We start from the raw sequence: 18080 nt of genomic DNA, 5'->3' as shown, positions 1-18080 counted from the left end.
AACTTAAGTGTTTGTATTGTTTGCATTGCGGGTGCTGAGTTATCAGATGTGGCAGACTGAACCATATAAACAAGCGAGTGAATGAGTTTAGAATCTGGTGAGCCAGGCATGCTTCCAGTGTATGAGTATTCCTAAAAGTCAGTTTAGTGCTCAGGAAAGCTGTATTGTGCTCATGGTATCATTTTACTTTTTACAATTTCTTTCTAATAAAATTTACCTAGGAAAAGATAACAGAAGAGGTAGTTTATTCAGTGTTTTACTCTGACAAGTTAAAGCTGTTTCCCCAGTTGCCTAAACAATCCCAGAGAACATCTGACTTCACAAATCCTTTCCGTTCCTGTTGAAGACACTCTTTAAGCTGCAAAATTGCACTTACACTTTTCCTTCTGATGCCAAACAATAAAGTTTCATATGCTTGCTAGCCAAAAACTTTTCAGCATGAACTTTATCAAGTGTGGAAGTGTACTGGTTCAGCTTAGATTGACTTACCCAGGCTAGTGGGTTTGGAAATACCATGATATTGAACATTTGGAAATACCCTGGGTAGTGTTGAGGACTTGGAAAGGTATTAACATGTTCCATTTGCATCCTAACCAACCTGTCTCTCTCCAGTTTTTGAATCAGAGCCGGCAGGCACTGGAAATGAAAATGGAAAACCCCACTGCTGGTGGAGCGGCAATGATGAGGCCCATGATGCAGCCCCAGGTGAACTCCCAGGTAAGAATAAGTTTCTCGATGTTTCACTGTCCTATGTCCAGCACAGGGTCTGGTGTGGCCTGTGCTTGGCTCTCATAAATGTTTATTAAATAAAATAATTCCAAGTTTTTTTGTGTAAGAAACCATCCCGTGGTCTCATCACACTTTTTCTTTCGTTCTTTTCTCTTGCTTGTGACTGGGAAGAATCAGAAGAGGAAGGTTCTTTTATCAATACCACTGATTCGTGTTTTTTTAAATTAATTCCCATTTGCAGTCAATTGCTGTATTGTGAAAACAGCTGTCACTTCTTTTTAGGAATTTAAGATAATCTGTAAACTTTTCTCTGTTCTTGGATTATGAAACCATATGCTTTCCGGGCAACATTTGAAATTGTAAGAATAATAAAGAAGAAAATAAGTAAAACATAACCTTACTCTTACTAATAACCTCTGAGATGATCTATTCCCCATAGATGGAGGAATGATATTAAAGTTCTACCTCCAGTCCAAGGTGGAGACTGTATTAAGGTATTTTCTTAATATGCACAAGGCAGAGGATAACACAAAAACCCTTCACTGTGGCCTGAAATGCTGTTCATAATTATTAAAAAACAACAGCGAAATGCTCTGTTTTCACTGTCTCGTTGCACTTGGAAGTACTGATATCTGTGTTTCTTGATAATCAGACATCCTGTGTAAGCTAAGCTAGGGTGCCCTCCAAATCAATAATAAGCAAAGGAGATGGTGTCTCCCAGCTGGTAGAGCACAAACCAGCTTCCTTGCTCAGTGCTTTGATCCTGTCACCGCCAGATTTCCAGATAACTTCTCCTTACCTCTGCCTCCTCTTTCAGAGGTTTAAAGTGACTGGATTCCTGCTTTCCAAGTGTAACCCCGTTCATTTTTTTCTCCCCTTGTTTCAAATTCCCTTCTCCCCAATACACTCTCAATCCTGCCCCTTTTCATTTTATATATTTTTTTTCAATTTCTGAAAAGTTTGAATGTTATCTATTTAAAGCTTGACAACTGTCTACTTTCATCTCCTGACCCAAATAATTTCTAGGTCCCGCTTCTGCAAATCTTCACCCTCCTACCCATAGAAAGCCTTGATCATGATGAAAATTGTACATTTTTCCTTTTTTGTAATTACATAGAAAGGCATTGGGGTTTTTTTTCTCTCGATACCTGATGTTTTTTGTGGGGGTACTATATGTATGAAATAGGCTGGTTCTTGCTCTGTGTAACTGATTCTTTCTTGGGTATTAGCAGGGGTTTCTTAATGCCCAGATGGTTGCCCAGCGCAGCAGGGAGCTGCTAAGTCATCACTTCCGACAGCAGAGGGTGGCGGCGATGATGATGCAGCAGCAGCAGCAGCAGCAGCAGCAGCAGCAGCAGACCCAGGCCTTCAGCCCACCCCCTAACGTGACCGCCTCCCCCAGCATGGATGGGGTTTTGGCAGGGCCTGCCATGCCACAGGCTCCACCCCAACAGTTTCCATATCAACCAAATTATGGTAAATTTGACAATGAAAATGTCTATCCCAAAGTAATATTACTAAGGACTTAAGATTTACTAGATCTGATGCTTATTAAGAACAAAAATACTATTCACTCCCTCTCGTTATTTCACAAGAAAAAATGTAATTAAAAATAACAGAACAAAAATGTCTACTGCATTGTCATAGTTGAGTATGTTTTTCCAGGTCTTGTTTTTCCCCCCCCCACTCTCCATATCTTAATTTGGAAAACTACCAAGGTGTTACCATGTTCCCCCCAATATGTCTCTACAGTCTCTGAATGCTTGGTCAAGTCAGAGAGAGTGGTGTGTTGTGTGGGCTTTTGAGTTCCTTTTATCTGTGACTGAGACATCTATTCTATATACATATCCTATATAATAAAAGGCCAGCAACTAAAACGGCGTAACGACCGATCGACCAGTCGCTATGAGGTGCATTGACCACCTCTCGGACTCTCCCCCCAGCCTGCAGGCTCCAATCGCTGGATGGCCAATGGGGAACCACGGGGAACCAGGGTGGGTGGTGGCAGGGCGGGACTGGGGACTGGTGAGTGGGCAGAACCCTGACCTCTTGGTCCCTCCCCCAGCCCACAGGCTTAGCTTGATCACCCGGCCAACAGGAACGGGTGGGTGGAGGTGGTGGGGCAGGACTGGGGACTGGCATGGCGAGTGGGCGGAAGATGGCCCTGATTGCAGGCTAGGTCTAGGGGCCCTACCCGTGCATGATTTTGTGCGCTGGGCCTCTCGTATATATATAAAAGCCTAAACAACTGTTACGACTGGTCAGCCGGTTGCTATGATGCGCACTGACCACCAGTGGGCAGGCACGCTGCTCAGCTGACCAACGGGTGCCAGATGCAGGGCTCATGGCTGGCCACCACAGCTTGGAGACCACAGTGGAGTGGCAGCAAGCCTACTGAGAGGCGGCGGCGGTGGCGGCAGGGGCAGTGGTGCTGGGATGAGCAGGAGTGGCAGGCTGTGTTGGACTGCCCGTTTCTGCCCGATTCCCGCAGGCCACGTTGAGGGACCCCACCGGTGCATGAATCCATGCACTGGGCGTCTGTCATTACAATAATGCTTATACCTCTTGGGGATAGTGTTATCTACTGAGGAGATTACATTTCAGAATGCATCCCTGCCAGTTGGGGACAACAGCTCTTCTGCCCTCTATAGAGGGAGAGTAATGTGAGTAGTGTAATATGGAGTCCCTTTTATACAGAGAGCTTACTGAAGTAACTACCCTTTAAGTCAGTGGTTCTCAACCTTCCTAATGCCAAGACCCTTTAATACAGTTCCTCATGTTGTGGTGACCCCCAACCATAAAATTATTTTCGTTGCTACTTCGTAACTGTAATTTTGCTACTGTTATGAATCGTAATGTAAATATCTGATATGCAGGATGTATTTTCATTGTTACAAATTGAACATAAAGCATAGTGATTAATCACAAAAACAGTATGTAATTTTATATGTGTTTTCCGATGGTCTTAGGCGACCCCTGTGAAAGGGTCGTTCGACCCCCAGGTTGAGAACCGCTGCTGTAAGTGCTCTAGGCAGTGTGCTTTTCGGTAGTAAAGCCTGTGACTCTAGTTGGTGTCTTGGTGAGAAGCAAGAATAACTGGCAGGCAGCAGCCTGTAGCACTTGGTGTCTTTTTTTAAAATATATATTACTGATTTTTTTACAGAGAGGAAGGGAGAGGGATAGAGAGTTAGAAACATCGATGAGAGAGAAACATCAATCAGTTGCCTCCTGCACACCTCCTACTGGGGATGTGCCCGCAACCAAGGTACATGCCCTTGACTGGAATCGAACCTGGGACCCTTCAGTCCGCAGGCCGACGCTCTATCCACTGAGCCAAACCGGTTAGGGCAACACTAGGTGTCTTATACTTGTGACCTTCTCCTGCTTTTAAAAAAAAGAACATAAAATTACTATAGAAAGCTGATGTTCTAAGGAGTAGCATTTGAGCACTGTAATTTTTTCTTTCTTTTTTAAAGGGATGGGGCAACAACCAGATCCAGCCTTTGGTCGAGTGTCCAGTCCTCCTAATGCAATGATGTCATCAAGAATGGGTCCCTCCCAGAATCCTATGATGCAGCACCCTCACACCGCACCTATGTATCAGTCCTCGGAAATGAAAGGCTGGCCATCAGGAAACCTGGCCAGGAACAGGTGAAGAACAAGGACTTTAAAAGCCACTCGTGTTCTAGTGCCAAACGTTTAGATGATCTCTGCATTTTTGAGTTAAGTCTGTTTGAATGGAGAGATCAAAAGGCCTGGGTTCATATTGGAAAATGCTGCTTGGTGCATCCATTTGTGAGTCCTTCCTCCCATGCATGTATCTGTGACAGCACTGAATACAGATAGCTGTGAAATAGAGGGCAGGCTGTCCGGGAGTTTCCTCTCATGTCCTCTGCTTAAGTACAGTGACAGATGGCAAAATTTTGATAGTCTCTGTGTGTGTTCTGTGTTACTGAAATGATCAGGGTAATTTCACATTTCCTTTGCAGCTCCTTCCCCCAGCAGCAGTTTGCCCACCAGGGGAATCCTGCAGCATATAATATGGTGCACATGAATGGCAGCAGTGGTCCCATGGGACAGATGAACATGAACTCCATGCCCATGTCTGGCATGCCCATGGGCCCTGAGCAGGTATGGGATCTGTTTTTCACTTTCTCAAAATGTTTTTCTTGATCTCTGGAAGGAACCCAAGTCTCAACTGTAATCTAAATTCTTAGGTAGATTTTTAACTTCGATGTAAAACTTAAAAAAATATAGTCACTGAAAAAATTTTTGGCTTGAAGGCATTGGGCCACTAGATACTTTTGATAATTTGAGATCTAAGGAATCTGACTCAGTCAGCCAGAACCATGTTGCAAGCCATCAGTGTAGATAGAGGGGTTTATTTTTTCTGATGCAGTGTTTTCACTCATGTTTCTTTTGGTTGCTAACAGAAATACTGCTGACATCTCCACACCAGGACTTCTGAAGAAATCACTGTACAAATGACACTGTACTAGGATTATCGGGAGTAAAAAATCATTATTCTAGGCACCCAGCTTTGAAGAAAGGACCAGCTTCGATCTTCATCAAGGGTATTCCAAGTGATGTCATTTGAATAGGACTGGATTTTAAGCTGAAGTGCGATACTCTCCTCCCCTCCCCAATGTATCATGGTGTTCAAAACAAATAGTTTTGGCATTCTGCTTCTTAGGGAGATGGTTCTGGAGGTAACGGAGTGTTATTGATCACAAAACACTCCTTTGGCCCTTCTGTCTGCCTGGCTATTCAGTATAGGATGTTGGAGAAATCAGGAGACATGAGAACATCTGGTTTCTCTAGTTGCAGTATTGGAGGAAGAGCAAGTGCCAGCCTTCATTTGTTTTTGTCACTACCAGGTAGTTCTGTTCCGTAGGGTTGGCATTTCTGAATTCTCTTTTAATGATAGTATTGAGTTGCTCCAACCCTATTCTTGGTTGTCCTAGTCTTTAGTTAGGCTTTTTATTTGCTCCTAACGTTTTGTCATACTTCACCTCCAGGAATTCTCCTTGATGTCAAATGGCCTTGTAGAAGGGGAAATGAGATGACAGTATTTAATTGCAGCAGTAGCAACTTTTCACATGCTAACGTGCCGCCGAGTGCACTTTATTTAAAAAATAGTGGATAAATGCAATATTCTTGAGGTCTTGAGGAATGGTGAATCACATTCCTGGTTTTTGTCTAATCTGTTGGTTAAGAACTATGATTTTGTTGTTGTTGAAAGTACTGGTGTCACCGTTTGCCTATATGGTAGAGCAATAATGCTTTTTGAAAATAAACTGCAGAAAACCCAAGGCCAGGTACTGCATTCTGAATCAGAATTTCGCAGTCTTTCTGTGAATAGATTTTCTTTTGTAAATATGACCTTTAAGATATTATATCATGTAAAATATGTATATACTTTTTTTTGTAGGTCACAACAGCTCATTTTTACAGAGTTTGTGAAGCTAAATATTTAACATAGTTGATTTCAGTAAGCTCAGCGTGGTGAGGTTACAAATAGAAGAGACATCCCTGAATTTTTTGGCCTGGGGGACAGGACAGCGATCCAAAGCTTTTCCTGCCCTCCAGCCTTAGATGCCTCGCTCTTTTCAGTCTCTTAATCTAAAAGCTTTTTAAAGAGATCATTTGTTTAGATGTAGGCATTTACATTTTTTTTTTTTAAATTCTTCTACCAGAACTAAGCACTTTGTTAATTTTGGGGGAAAGAATAGACATGGGAAAATAAACGTTTTTAAAAAAGGTTATCAAGAATTTAAAAATATTAAGCAATTTGATTTAAAGTGGTCCATAAATAAAACAATAGCAATTCATTTTTTTTTTTAATTGGTGTCTTTTTGTCCACTTGAGGATTGCTCTAGGTTTTGGTTACTAGGACCTGAATCCCAATTGAGCTCTCAGGAGTGGAATCCTTGATGTGTGGTTTCCGATGTCTGCTCAGCTGTGCTGTCATTCACTAACATGATGCTTTCACCATCCCTGAGAATAAGAGTTGTGTCCTGGTAATTTTTGTAAGGACTCAGCCCCGGGAAGTCAGTTTTGCGTGATTCAGAGCTGCAGTCTGAGCACCGTTGCACTCCCTCCTTCTGCTACCCCTGCCCTTGTCTGCTGTCACCACTCCCTGACACTTGTCAGTTGGGAATAGAAAAAAAAAAAAAAATCAGATTTAATTCCCTGTATCTGGTTTACTTTATTAGGTTCATATAATTGAATGAAATTGGGTTTTTGGAATATCTATGAATTTCAAATGTCTCTGTTAGCTTTGGTGTCACATCCTAGCAATAATTGAGAGCCAGTTACTTTTTATTTCACACACATTGAGCTAATCTTTCTAGGTGCCTCTAAGGTAAGATCATTTAATTTCTTTATGAATAAATGAAATCTGTATTTCCAGAACCACCACTAGAATGGATTTGAGTCTGACACCCCATTCCCTCCTGCCCCGTTAAAAATAAATCTAAGATTGTAAATCCATCAACTTCCATCATAGTGGCCTGTACTTTTCAGATAACACATCCTCCTGTCCGGAGACAGAGACATAACTAAGTGTCTGTCTTTTTAGACACAGTTGTGTGAGGTATGTCTGAACCTTTCTTGTTTAAGTTGTGTGTGCGTGGGAGAAACAGAATGGTGCTCTTACCTTTCTTGACTTTTAAAAAAGAACAAAAAGTTTTGTGATTCTTTTCCTTAGTCCTGGCTCCAGGCTAACGAAGGCAGCACCCCTTTTTTATATAAAAAAACAAAAGTTATAAGTTTTTTTATATTTTCTACTTGTTCATTTTATTGGTGCAAACTTAAGATTCTGATTTTCTTTTAATAGATGCAATCTTTGAGATAATTTGTTGTTTTTAACCTTTATTGCCCTTTTACCTTTTTTGGATAATTCTTTGTACTCCTGCTGCCTACCTCTCCTCTCCCTACTTTTTTAAACCTTGGTATTTGTTGGGTGAACAGTATAAGTAATCTTTTCATCAGCTTTTAGAATGTGAGATATTTCCAGTATACCTTTTTTGCTGAATCCAAAGATATATATATAATATATTTTTAAAGATCAAAATGATATAAAGGAGGTACATGTTTCTTCCTTTAAAAAAACAAATAGAGATTGTTAATGTTCATATTATGATGTCACTTTTCTAAGTTGTACATCTTGATGGAAAGGTGTAAATATCAATCAATAAGACTGCTTAATCCTAGTCACTTCCCGAGGTGAGTTGGGGGTGTAGAGGGAGGTACTGTAGAACATTGGTTTGCTGTCCTAAAAGTTCTTTGATCCAGAGATAGATGCAGCTGGAAAGTAACAGAATGCATTGCCCGTTACCCATATGCCTGTCCAGTTCCCCTTTTATTTGCAGAAGCCATGAGTTTGTTCCCAAGTGGGAGACGCAGAGGAGCACGCAGGAGCTGCTGTTGAGCCCAAGGCCAACTGTTCAATGAGCAGGGTGTTCTTCTCCCTTCTCTCTCTCCCTCTCTTTCCGATGTATGGGGTTTTGAAGATGGAAATGTCATTCTGAGAGCAATATTTAAATTCTCAGGAATGGACTTAAAGTGTTGAGAATGAATTCAATCAAGTTTACATTAAATGTTGTTTCTTTAAAGAAATCTAAACCATCCTCTAAACTGCAAAGACTCAAGACCACGTGGGATAACTTATGAGATGGTTGTGTGGTAAGCTATGACTGTTTTGCTGATCATTTGGGTGTCATTGTAAATAAAGGTTTCTATTTAAAATTGAAGCCAAAGAGCTTGCTTTATTTATTTAAAGAAAAATCCTTATTGGATTAAGGGTGAAAAAGAAAGTTAAGGGCTCTTATTTCAAATAATAGTAGCTATTTCTGTGAGGTTAAAATACCCCCCCCCCCAAATGCTGCTTATTGTGTGCAGCAATAGAACAGCAAAACTGGAGATTATACTCTTCAAACTCGTTCCAAAAAGAAATCTTGAAAAGCATGGAACTGTTCTTACAAAAGGTGAGCTATAAGGGATCATCTTTGAATGAGAAAGGGGTTGGATCAGCTGGTGGCTGAGGTTCCTCCTGTTTCTAGCAGCTATCTTCACCAGGTTAGAAAGGGCTTAGCAACTGCTTTGCATTTGATTTAACACATTCTAAAAATGAGGTCCTAAAGCTGGTGTGATGTGAGATTTACCGGTGAGGTCCTTGAAATATGGTAAATTTTAGTCATTAATTTGTAACCTCTGTTCTCCCTTAAAAAACCACTCAAGCCCAAGGTGTCTCCTTTGAAAAAGTTGTTGACTGGTGGTGTCTTGAGTGATTTCAAGGGGGAAAAACCCCACAAAAAACAAAACTCCCAAGAATGGCCTTTTACGAAATGTCAAAGGTTACCTCATACTGACTTCTGGTCATTGGCTGAAGTTCTGAACATTGTATGACACTACTTAGACTACAAAATTTCTTTACAAATACAACTTCATTAAAATGTGGGATTGTACATCAACTTCATTTCTTTTTAGGACTTCAGAAAACACTGGTTCTGGGAGAGAGCACACAGGAATAGGGGCCATGGTACCTGGTTGGGAACAGAACTGTCCGCACTGCAGGGCTTTTCTCACACTGGCCACAGCGTTTATTGACACCACCACGCTTCAAAACTGGGTTTCTTCTTAGATCCCCTAAGTTCCACGCTGGTTACATGTAAATAGTCACATATTTACAGTGAAGTCCATTTCTTCAGAGGCAGCCAGGGCTCTAGTGCTAGGTAAGTGTCACTTCCTTGTGCTATTGACTTGCTATCCGACTGCACCGCCCAGCATCTGCACGTTGCCTCTGTCCTGCCTCTTAATTCGTTCTTCGTGACAAACCAAAAGATAAGAGGGTTTAAAATAGGGTTGGTCTTCCCCTGTGACTTAAAAAAAAATATTCCAGTGACTTTTCATCCTTTGGGGAAATTAAAAAAAAAAAATCTCTCTTTGTTCTTTTTCCCTTGTGAGCCTCGGAGAGGGTTAGTGGTGACTTTGATGTGAAAATGCATTCTGTGCAGCTGGTGAGGTACAGTCCAAAGCAAAAGCAAGGGCAAAAATGGACTTCCTGAAGTAGCACTACTCCTGGTAGTTCTCTTCCAGAATTTGCCATGTTGACTGAAAGTAAGGTCTGTGTCTCACAGGTCTCCTGGCTATCAGCATAGTCCGCCTGGAATCACACCGGGCTTTGCATTGTCTGGGTGGTCAGACGATGCCTGTTTGGGGGGTCCGTCCATGCTGCTTAGCCTTCCCAGCCTTCCCACAGTTGTCCCCTGTGGGGTAAAGCAGACTCGCCTCAGTATTTGATTGTCATGCTGCTATGATTACTCAGTCAGTCCTACAGCTGCGTCAGCTTTGCCTCAAGGATGTGGCTGCTGAGGAGGAGTATTTCTAGGCCCCTCAGACCAGGCCTGCTACCACCTCATATCTACATTGTCAGTTGTTGGCATTTAAAGATAGGGGTAGAATAGTGGCCAAGGAGAATGTGAGAGAGAAAGATTATGTGCCTTAATTCTGGGAGCACCAGAGACATGCTTAGTAGTTTCCTATTAAAGCTGCATAGGTTTCTCTGCACATAAGGAAAGAAATGAATAGGCCAGAGGTTGCAAATGGCAGCTCATCGAGGCGTTTTGTCTGTCTGCACAGTAACTTAATGTCAAATTAGTTGCCAATGTTAAAAAAATTCTCACACATATTTGAGTTTCTGGATTTCCGATGAATCAGAGGATTTTAAATTACATTGCATTTGTGCCTTTCTCTTTAGACTAGAGGTGACCTTTCGAGGTTGCCACAGTCTCTCAGCTCCCTGCCAGCCTCGATTAGCACTGGAGTGTGCAGCATGGACATTTTGGTAACGATTTAATGAAGCTGCCCAGCTGATGTTATGTAAGGACCAGGTAACACTTCTGCAGCCACAGCCTTCAAGGTGTCTGGCAGTTACAATATTTAAGTGCTTCTCATCTTCTAAGGAATGCCTTGAGTTTACCAGGCACAGATTATTTGTAGAGAATAACAGTGTATATAGACAGGATATTAACCTAAAACATGAAATGTACTCAAGGATGTTACTTCACAGGAAAGACATACAGTACTTTTTACCCCTCTCATTATAGGAACAAATGAGAGTAATATGTAAGCATTGGCATGCACACAGAATAGCCTTGGCAAAACGAAGCAAGCCAGAACCAGGTCTCTATTTGTAAACTGGTTCCTCAACTCACAGTGATTTGGAAGAAGGTCTCTTCATTTCTGGCCACTTTCGACGCTGAAACTGCCTAAGTTTTCAAGTGTCAAAAGGAGAATGAGTGTTAACCATCACCAAGAAAGAAAGAGTTACCCCCAAAGAACAATACAAAGATGGTCTCTTAGGTGACACCTATTACTGGCGGGCGACCCAGCCCCTGGCAGACCAGAGAAAGGGCAGTCACAGAGGTTAGACTAAAGGATGGGCCTCGACATGGGACCATTCTGAGGCTTTAGAAACAAAACCAAATACCTGTACTGTTCATAGCTTCCTCCATCTTTAAGTCCTAAGCAAGAGAAACGAACAAAATAGAAACAGTGAATTTAAAGTAAATACGGAACAAGCAATGACGAACTTTATAACTGCTTTTTTTTTTTTTTTTTAAACACAAGGTATTTCGTCACAAACCCATGGTGTTGACAGTGTTCCCTAGGCAGGCAGAGTGGGATGACTAGGAGGTGAGCTTTCCGGGTGCATTCCTTCAACACGACCTTGGTCATGGTGGGGGAGGCAGATACGGGCACGAACACCTATGCTACAGAAAGCCAAGGGCCCTGAGAAAGCCAGGTGGTGGGAGGTTCGTGTGCTGCTCTTGGCAAGTCCCCTAGAGGATATGGTAGTGTGACCAAGTGCGTGGGCTTTGGAGTCAGCCAACCAGTCACTCTACTTATCCATACAGTGAGGACAACCAGGTGTACCTCAGAGGGTTGTCATAGGGTCATCAGCACAGCGGCTGGCACGTATGATGAGGACAGCAGCACTTGGTGGATGTTGGGAAGGTGACTTTTAGCCATGGTGAGAATTCCTCAACTCCTGGTGATTCTAGGTGCACTTTTCGGGCCAGAGTGAACCCAAACTCCTTCCTGCCGGGTTACAGGCCCCACGATGGGCGTGGACTCACCCAGGTCCATGTTGCGCGTCCGGGGGTTACACTGCTTGTAACCCTTGCAACTCCTCAGCTCCATGAGCTGTACATGTAGCTGATTGAGGACATCCCTGTCCAGTGTATTCACTGCATTCATCAGCTGGTTGGAAGGAAGGTGGGTTATCAGCCAGGTGAGTGCTGGCCCCTCCACCCCCACCTCTGCTCCCAACCAGGGCACTGACTGCAGGCAGGTCGGGAGTAGCAGGTGCTATGGGATGGTAACCTTTGTTTCTGCAGGAGCCAGAGTTTGGAACAGTTAGGACTACTTTTTGCCTCTAGCCCCATCAGGCTCTCATTTCACGAGGATAAAAACTCATGAGTGTAAAACCACCTGTGTGCTTAACACTGAGCTCCTGGAGCCACTGGTTAGGAAACTGTGCCTTTAAGCAGCCTTCCATCACAGTCCCTGGGTCCCTGCCTAGTCTGGGAGCTACCGATGACTGAGTAACCTACGTGCTCTGCCAAGCCCTTTTGTAAACACAGGGATGACCCACCTAAGGAGAAAGACTGGCAGACCATAGAACGGCTGGCATTTAAAAGTCAGATTTCATGTAAAAAGTTGACTTCAGCCTTCTCTTGGAACACTGGACCAGCGGGTGCCAAGGCCACACTGCTGAGAAGCTGTAGTGCTGAGCTCAGCAGTGACTGTCCGTTGAGGTAAGACATGCTGGTTCCACGCACCAGACTCTGTGGCTCCTCTTTGTCTTACGGGTTTTGGGCCACAGGTGATTTAATATACGGAAGCACCTGACACATAGGAAGTGCTGCATGAGTGTTTGCTATGGTCCCTGCAGGCACCCAACAGGGTTTGGCCTGGCCCTGAGGACCCTACAGTCCAGGAGCCTTCACAAGTTCCCACACAGCCCGCGTTAACCTCGCTAGGGAAGAGGCTGCCATAGGGTCTAGACCGCAGATGCAGGAAGACGGAGCCCCGAAGTTCTCCGGGGCTTCCCAACTCGCTTCTGTCTTAGAGACTCTTATCGATAAGCGATAACTTCTCGCTTCTGCACGGGGGCCTCATGCCAGCACCTCTGAACCCCATGCATCGCTCTCTCCAGGGTGGGTGGTCTGTACCTGGTAGGGGTCTGTGTTGAGATCAAAGTACTCGAGGAAGCCGGTTGCAAATTCACAGAAGAGGAAGTTGTGGGTCTCGTTGATTGTCCTCATGCACCAGTACGTGTTGTTGTTGGCGCTGGTGCAGGCACAGAAGGGCCCCACTGCCAAGGGAAGAGAGCACGCCCTGAGTGTGCCTGCAGGAGGAAACCCAGTCTGCCAGCAGGGATTCCTGTCCGGGACGGCCCCCTGAGCCACGGCCTGTTGGGAGCACTTGTTGACCCCTGATGTTGTCAGGGAACCTGTTCCCGAAAGGCCTGTAGGGTCTGGCAGGGGGCAAGCTGAGGTCCTGGAGAAGCCCCCGTGGCCCAAGCTGCCCTGCCGGCCCCGGCTGGCTCACGTGTCCAGAGAGGCGCGGTCTGCCAGTGCTGGTTGTCGTGGGTGAAGCATGTGAGGCCCGGCATGCTGCACGTGTCGTTGTTCTGCAGGCGCTTGAGCAGCTTGCGAAGTTTCTTCTTGCGCTTCTGCTCCCGCAACAGCCACACCTTGTCTTTCTCCTGCAGCCCCTTCCTGTGGGCAAATAGGGCCACACCTCTCTTGGCCTCCCCACCTTGGAGCCTCCTAGGGGCCACTGACCCTGAACGTCTGCTCCTCTTGCCAGAGAGCTGTGAGCACAGCCCTAGAGGGACCCCCAAGTCCCACTACAGTTCCGAGGCAGCACCGAGGTGGAGAGAATAAGGAGGCAGCTGGGACTCCGGCTCACACCAGTTTCTTGGGCCTGTGTCCTACCGGCACGGTGGGATTGCAGTAACCACTCCAGCCCCCGGGGGCGGGGGGCGTTACTGGAGACCCCTGTTGATCTGCGAGTCAGTCCTGAGCTCCCAGGGAAAGGCCAGGACTACTTTTCCTTGTTTTAGCCTAAGGAAGGGCAGCCTCTGTCTCTCCCCCCGGGCCGTAAGCCACCCTTACCTGAAAGGATGCAGACTGGAGCCTTTGTGCTTGAGGCGGCCTTTGTGCTGGGTGTGGTAACTGGAACAGAACCCAAACCCCAGGTTTCAGAAGCTGCTTACAGAACAGTTCTCCTGGCTGGGTACAAAGTGCGGTTCCGGGACTGTCCCTCTTTCTGATGCAGTGACAGGAGGGTATCTCGCCAGTGCGGCAGCTCCCTGCCTGCCTGGCTCCTTCCTGCAGGTGTGAGCTGGGAAGCCCCTAGCTGGAGGCTCCGGCCACACAGAGAAGGTTGGGATAGGTGTACGTCAGCCTAGGCTAGAAGCTGTGCCTGACTTGTATGGCTTCAGCCTCCGCATCACCTGATGGTTGTCCCCACCTCAGGCTTGGTCAGGATAGGGCCGGCCCTGGGGGCACCCATGTTTTACAATCCCTTCTGGGACTGTAGCAGAGATGCTACAGTTGGGCTGTCTGGTACAGTAGCCAAATGTAGCTATTTCAGTTTAAACAAAACTATAAATTCAGTTCCTCAGTTACACTGTCACATTTTAAGTGCCTACGCGTGGTTGGTGGCCCCATACCGGCCAGCAGATACAACCATTTCCATCATCACAGACGTTCTCTTGGCCAGTGCTGCTCTGGTAACGGGACCTCCAGCCACATGGGCTGTTCCTGAGGGGCAATCCACAGAGGCCCTCCCCCTCCTGGGAGCCAGCTTCCCTGGCAGCAGCCTGCCTGTCAGCAGTGCATGAACCTGGGCGGCTGGCTGGCTGGCTAGGGCGGGCAGGGTGCCAGGTATGTGCCAGTGGCTGACAGTGGGGATGTGGATGACTGATCTGTTTGTACCCTGAGGGAGCAGACAGGAAGGGCAGCCTCTGTGTCTCTCCCCTGGGCCTTGAGGAGGTAAAAGTAGTGAAAGGAGTCACAGAGGGATGCTGTGTTCCCAGGAGTGGCCCTACATGACTGCTCGGACCTTCCTGGGGTCCCTTTGCTGCCTCCTCACCTGATTTTTTGACAATCACATTCTTCTGGCCGCTTTTTCTTCAGGTGACCTCGGACTTCCCTCAGGTTCTTAATTTTGTTTTGCAGGGTTTCGATCTGAGTGAGAGAGGAGGCTGTGAAACTCAGGGGGGGGGGGGTGAGAAGGGGTGGCCCCTGGCCATTGCCCACATTTGTGGGTGCAGAGGGGGCTCCCTGGCTTCACCTGAAATTACCAGACTCCCAGCAAAGAAACGAAGTAATTTTCCCATGTTCTGTGGGGACCTCTCTCCCCTGGGCCTGGCTTCCCCTCCTCCCTCCCACCCCCAGTGTGGCGAGAACTGCTCCCTGCCCAGACTAGGGTCACCTCATGGTCGATGTGCAGCTTGTGGTCTTTCCAGGCCTGCAGGGACTTGTACAGGTCCAGGTCACACTGCACCGTGTCGTTCTCTAGGATGTAGCACCTGCTCAAGAGAAGGGATCACGTGATGTGTGGCCCTGAGGGGGTGAGGAGGGCCCAGCCTGTCCCTTTTACCCCCAACCTCTGCCTGGACTCTCACCGATGTGTGACTTTAATGGGGTTTGGGACTGAAGAGTCCGGAAGGCCTCCAGTGCCACTGAAGTCCCCACCGTCCTTGTCTTCTTGGTCCTCTGGCCAGTGCCGCTTGGTAAGGTTGCGGGGCTGGGATGCCTCATCCAGACTTACATGGTGCACCTGGCCGTCCACCTCGATGGCCACTGAGCGGATGGAGCGATTACGGGCATAGCTGGCCTTGTACTCTGTGGGCATCAGAGGGTAGGTAGGTCAGGAGGGCCTGGAAGGCTGGCTGGGTGCCCTGGGCAGCAGACCCTTGATGTGGGTGGTGCCACAGTTCCCAATCAAGAGGCTCCGTGTTGCCTGAGACTTGCAGACTCAGGAAACCTGCCACCCAGGATGCAGGACTTGGCAAGTTAACTGGGGAAACGGAAGTCCTAGAGCTAAGAAGGAATTGGCATAAGGTAATCTCAAGAAAGAGCTATGACTGGGCAAACTGGTGCATCCATACCATGGAGTATTTGGCCATAAAGGGATGAAGCGATAAAACATGCAGATGGAATGTCCAAAACACTATGCTGTGTGGAAGGACCCAGACACAAACGATCACATACTGTATGAGTCTGTACGCAGAATAGGTGAAGCCTGAAACACAGCAGATCAGTGGTTGCCTTGGGATGGGGGAGAGGGTTAGGGTTTCCTTTGGGGGTAGTGGAAATGTGTCAGAACTAGAGGCGGTGGTTGCACTACATTGTGAGTGCATTAAAGGCTTCTGAATTGTATACTTCACGATTGTAAAAAATGATCAATTTTATGTTCTGTGAACTTTATCTCAATTTAAAAAAAAGTAAAGTAGATGTAAAAACATAAAGGCGATTGAACCAGTAATCAGAAACCTCCCAAGGAACAGAAGTCCAGGACCAGACAGCTTCACTGGTGAATTCCACCAAACATTCAAAAGAAGAAAGAACAAACTTGTCCAAAAAGTAGAAGAGGGAACACTACAGACTCTCTTTACGAGGCCAACATTATTTTGATGCTCAAACCAAAGGGCGCCACACACAAAGTTACAGGGCAGTATCCCTGATGAACACAATGCAAGAATCCTCAGCAAAATATTAGCAGACTGAATTCAACAATACATTAAGTAATCACACACTATGATCAAATGGGGTTTTTCTAGGGATGCAAGGATGGTTCAATACCAGCAAATCAATGTGATACACCACATTCACAAAATGAAAGCTAACAATCATGATCTCAGTAGATACAGAAAAAGCATTTGACAAAATCCAACATCCATTTATGAAAAAAACTACCTGGTAAGGGCTTAATATCAAAAAATGTATAAAGACTTATACAGCCCTGGCTGGTTTGGTTCAATGGATAGAGCGTCAGCCTGTGGACTCAAGGGTCCCGGGTTTGATTCCGGACAAGGGCACATGCCTGGGTTGCAGGCTCGATCCCCATTAGGGGGTGGGCAGGAGGCAGCTGATCAATAATTCTCATCATTGATGTTTCTATCTCTCCCTTCCTTGATGTTTCTCTCTCCCCCTCTCCCTCACTGAAGTCAATTAAAAAATGTATCTGTAATACACACACACACACACACACACACACACCTACATACACATGACTTATACAACTCAAGAGTAAAAGGACAATCTGATTTAAAAATAGGCAGAGGCCCTAGCCGGTTTGGCTCAGTGGATAGAGCGTCGGCCTGCAGACTGAAGGGTCCCGGGTTCGATTCCGGTCAAGGGCATGGACCTTGGTTGCAGTCACATCCCCAGTAGAGGGTGTGCAGAAGGTAGCTGATCGATGCTTCTCTCTCATCGATGTTTCTAACTCTCTATCCCTCTCCTTTCCTCTCTGTAAAAAATCAATGAAATATATTTTTAAAAAATAAATAAATAAAAATGGGCAGAGGACCTGAATAGACGTTTTTCTGAAGAAGGCGTACAGATGGCCAAACAGACACATGAAAATGTGCCCAGCAGCACGGCCCATCAGGGAAATGTAATCAAAACCACAATGAAACATCACCTCATGCCTGTTAGAATGGCTGTTATTAAACAGTCTAAGTGTTGGTGAGGATGTGGAGAAAAGGGAGCCCTCGTGCATGATTGGTGGCAATGTAAACTGGTGCGGCCACGAGGGAAAACAGGTTCCTCAAAAAATTAAATAGAGCTACCAGTTAACCCGGCAACTCCACGTCTCAATAGTTATCCCAAGAAAATGAGAACGCTAACTTGAAAAGGTACATGCACCGCATGTTCACTGCAACATCATTTCTAATAGCCCAAGTACGGAAGCAACCTAGGTGTCTATCGGTAGATCCATATGTACAGTGGGGAACGTAAAAAAGTAAGTCTTGCCATTTACAACAACATGATGGGCCTTGAGGGCATTATACTCAGTAAGTCAGATAAAGATATACCATATGCTCTTACTTATAGGTGAACTCTAAAGCCACCACAAAACCAAAAACTCAAGCTCATAGATAACAGAGAACAGACTGGTGGCTGTCAGAGGTTGGGGGGTGAAGGGGGTCCGTCAATAGGTACAAACTTCCAGCTATAAAGTCTTGGGGAGGTACTGTCTGGTGGCTAAAGTTAATAACACTGTGTTGCGTATTTGTGAATGGACTTGGTGGACATTTGCAATATATA

At 45.6% G+C, this 18080-nt stretch overlaps 2 protein-coding genes across 9 annotated transcripts in view; one reads left to right on the top strand and one right to left on the bottom strand.

Moving 5' to 3' along the window:
• Window positions 1-8483, top strand: part of NCOA3 (nuclear receptor coactivator 3) — a 105259-nt gene extending 96776 nt beyond the window's left edge. For 4 of the 6 annotated variants that reach the window (XM_059706831.1, XM_059706828.1, XM_059706830.1 and 1 more), the window contains 5 exons: window positions 613-717; window positions 1959-2205; window positions 4206-4380; window positions 4719-4860; window positions 5163-8483. In XM_059706831.1, coding sequence (XP_059562814.1) covers window positions 613-717; window positions 1959-2205; window positions 4206-4380; window positions 4719-4860; window positions 5163-5174 — 681 coding nt within the window. In that variant the 3' untranslated portion in view covers window positions 5175-8483. Of the gene's footprint in view, window positions 1-612; window positions 718-1958; window positions 2206-4205; window positions 4452-4718; window positions 4861-5162 lie in introns of those variants that run through there. The other 2 variants (XM_059706832.1, XR_009454171.1) reach the window with 2 other exon arrangements.
• The window catches only part of SULF2 (sulfatase 2), a 98593-nt gene continuing 88714 nt past the window's right edge, over window positions 8202-18080 (bottom strand). For 2 of the 3 annotated variants that reach the window (XM_059706834.1, XM_059706833.1), the window contains exons 12-21: window positions 15434-15653; window positions 15241-15337; window positions 14899-14993; window positions 13917-13976; window positions 13348-13517; window positions 12969-13111; window positions 11871-11994; window positions 11222-11255; window positions 10947-11000; window positions 8202-9998 (exon numbers count right to left, since the gene is read on the bottom strand). In XM_059706834.1, the coding sequence (XP_059562817.1) occupies window positions 9968-9998; window positions 10947-11000; window positions 11222-11255; window positions 11871-11994; window positions 12969-13111; window positions 13348-13517; window positions 13917-13976; window positions 14899-14993; window positions 15241-15337; window positions 15434-15653 (1028 nt within the window). In that variant the 3' untranslated portion in view covers window positions 8202-9967. The remainder of the gene's footprint in view (window positions 9999-10946; window positions 11001-11221; window positions 11256-11870; window positions 11995-12968; window positions 13112-13347; window positions 13518-13916; window positions 13977-14898; window positions 14994-15240; window positions 15338-15433; window positions 15654-18080) is intronic. The other variant, XM_059706835.1, reaches the window with a different exon arrangement.

The sequence above is a fragment of the Myotis daubentonii genome, chromosome 8, assembly GCF_963259705.1.
Source record: "Myotis daubentonii chromosome 8, mMyoDau2.1, whole genome shotgun sequence".
Lineage (NCBI taxonomy): Eukaryota > Metazoa > Chordata > Mammalia > Chiroptera > Vespertilionidae > Myotis > Myotis daubentonii.
The sequence above is the reverse complement of the archived record's forward strand: the minus strand, read 5'-3'. Positions and strand labels throughout refer to the sequence as shown.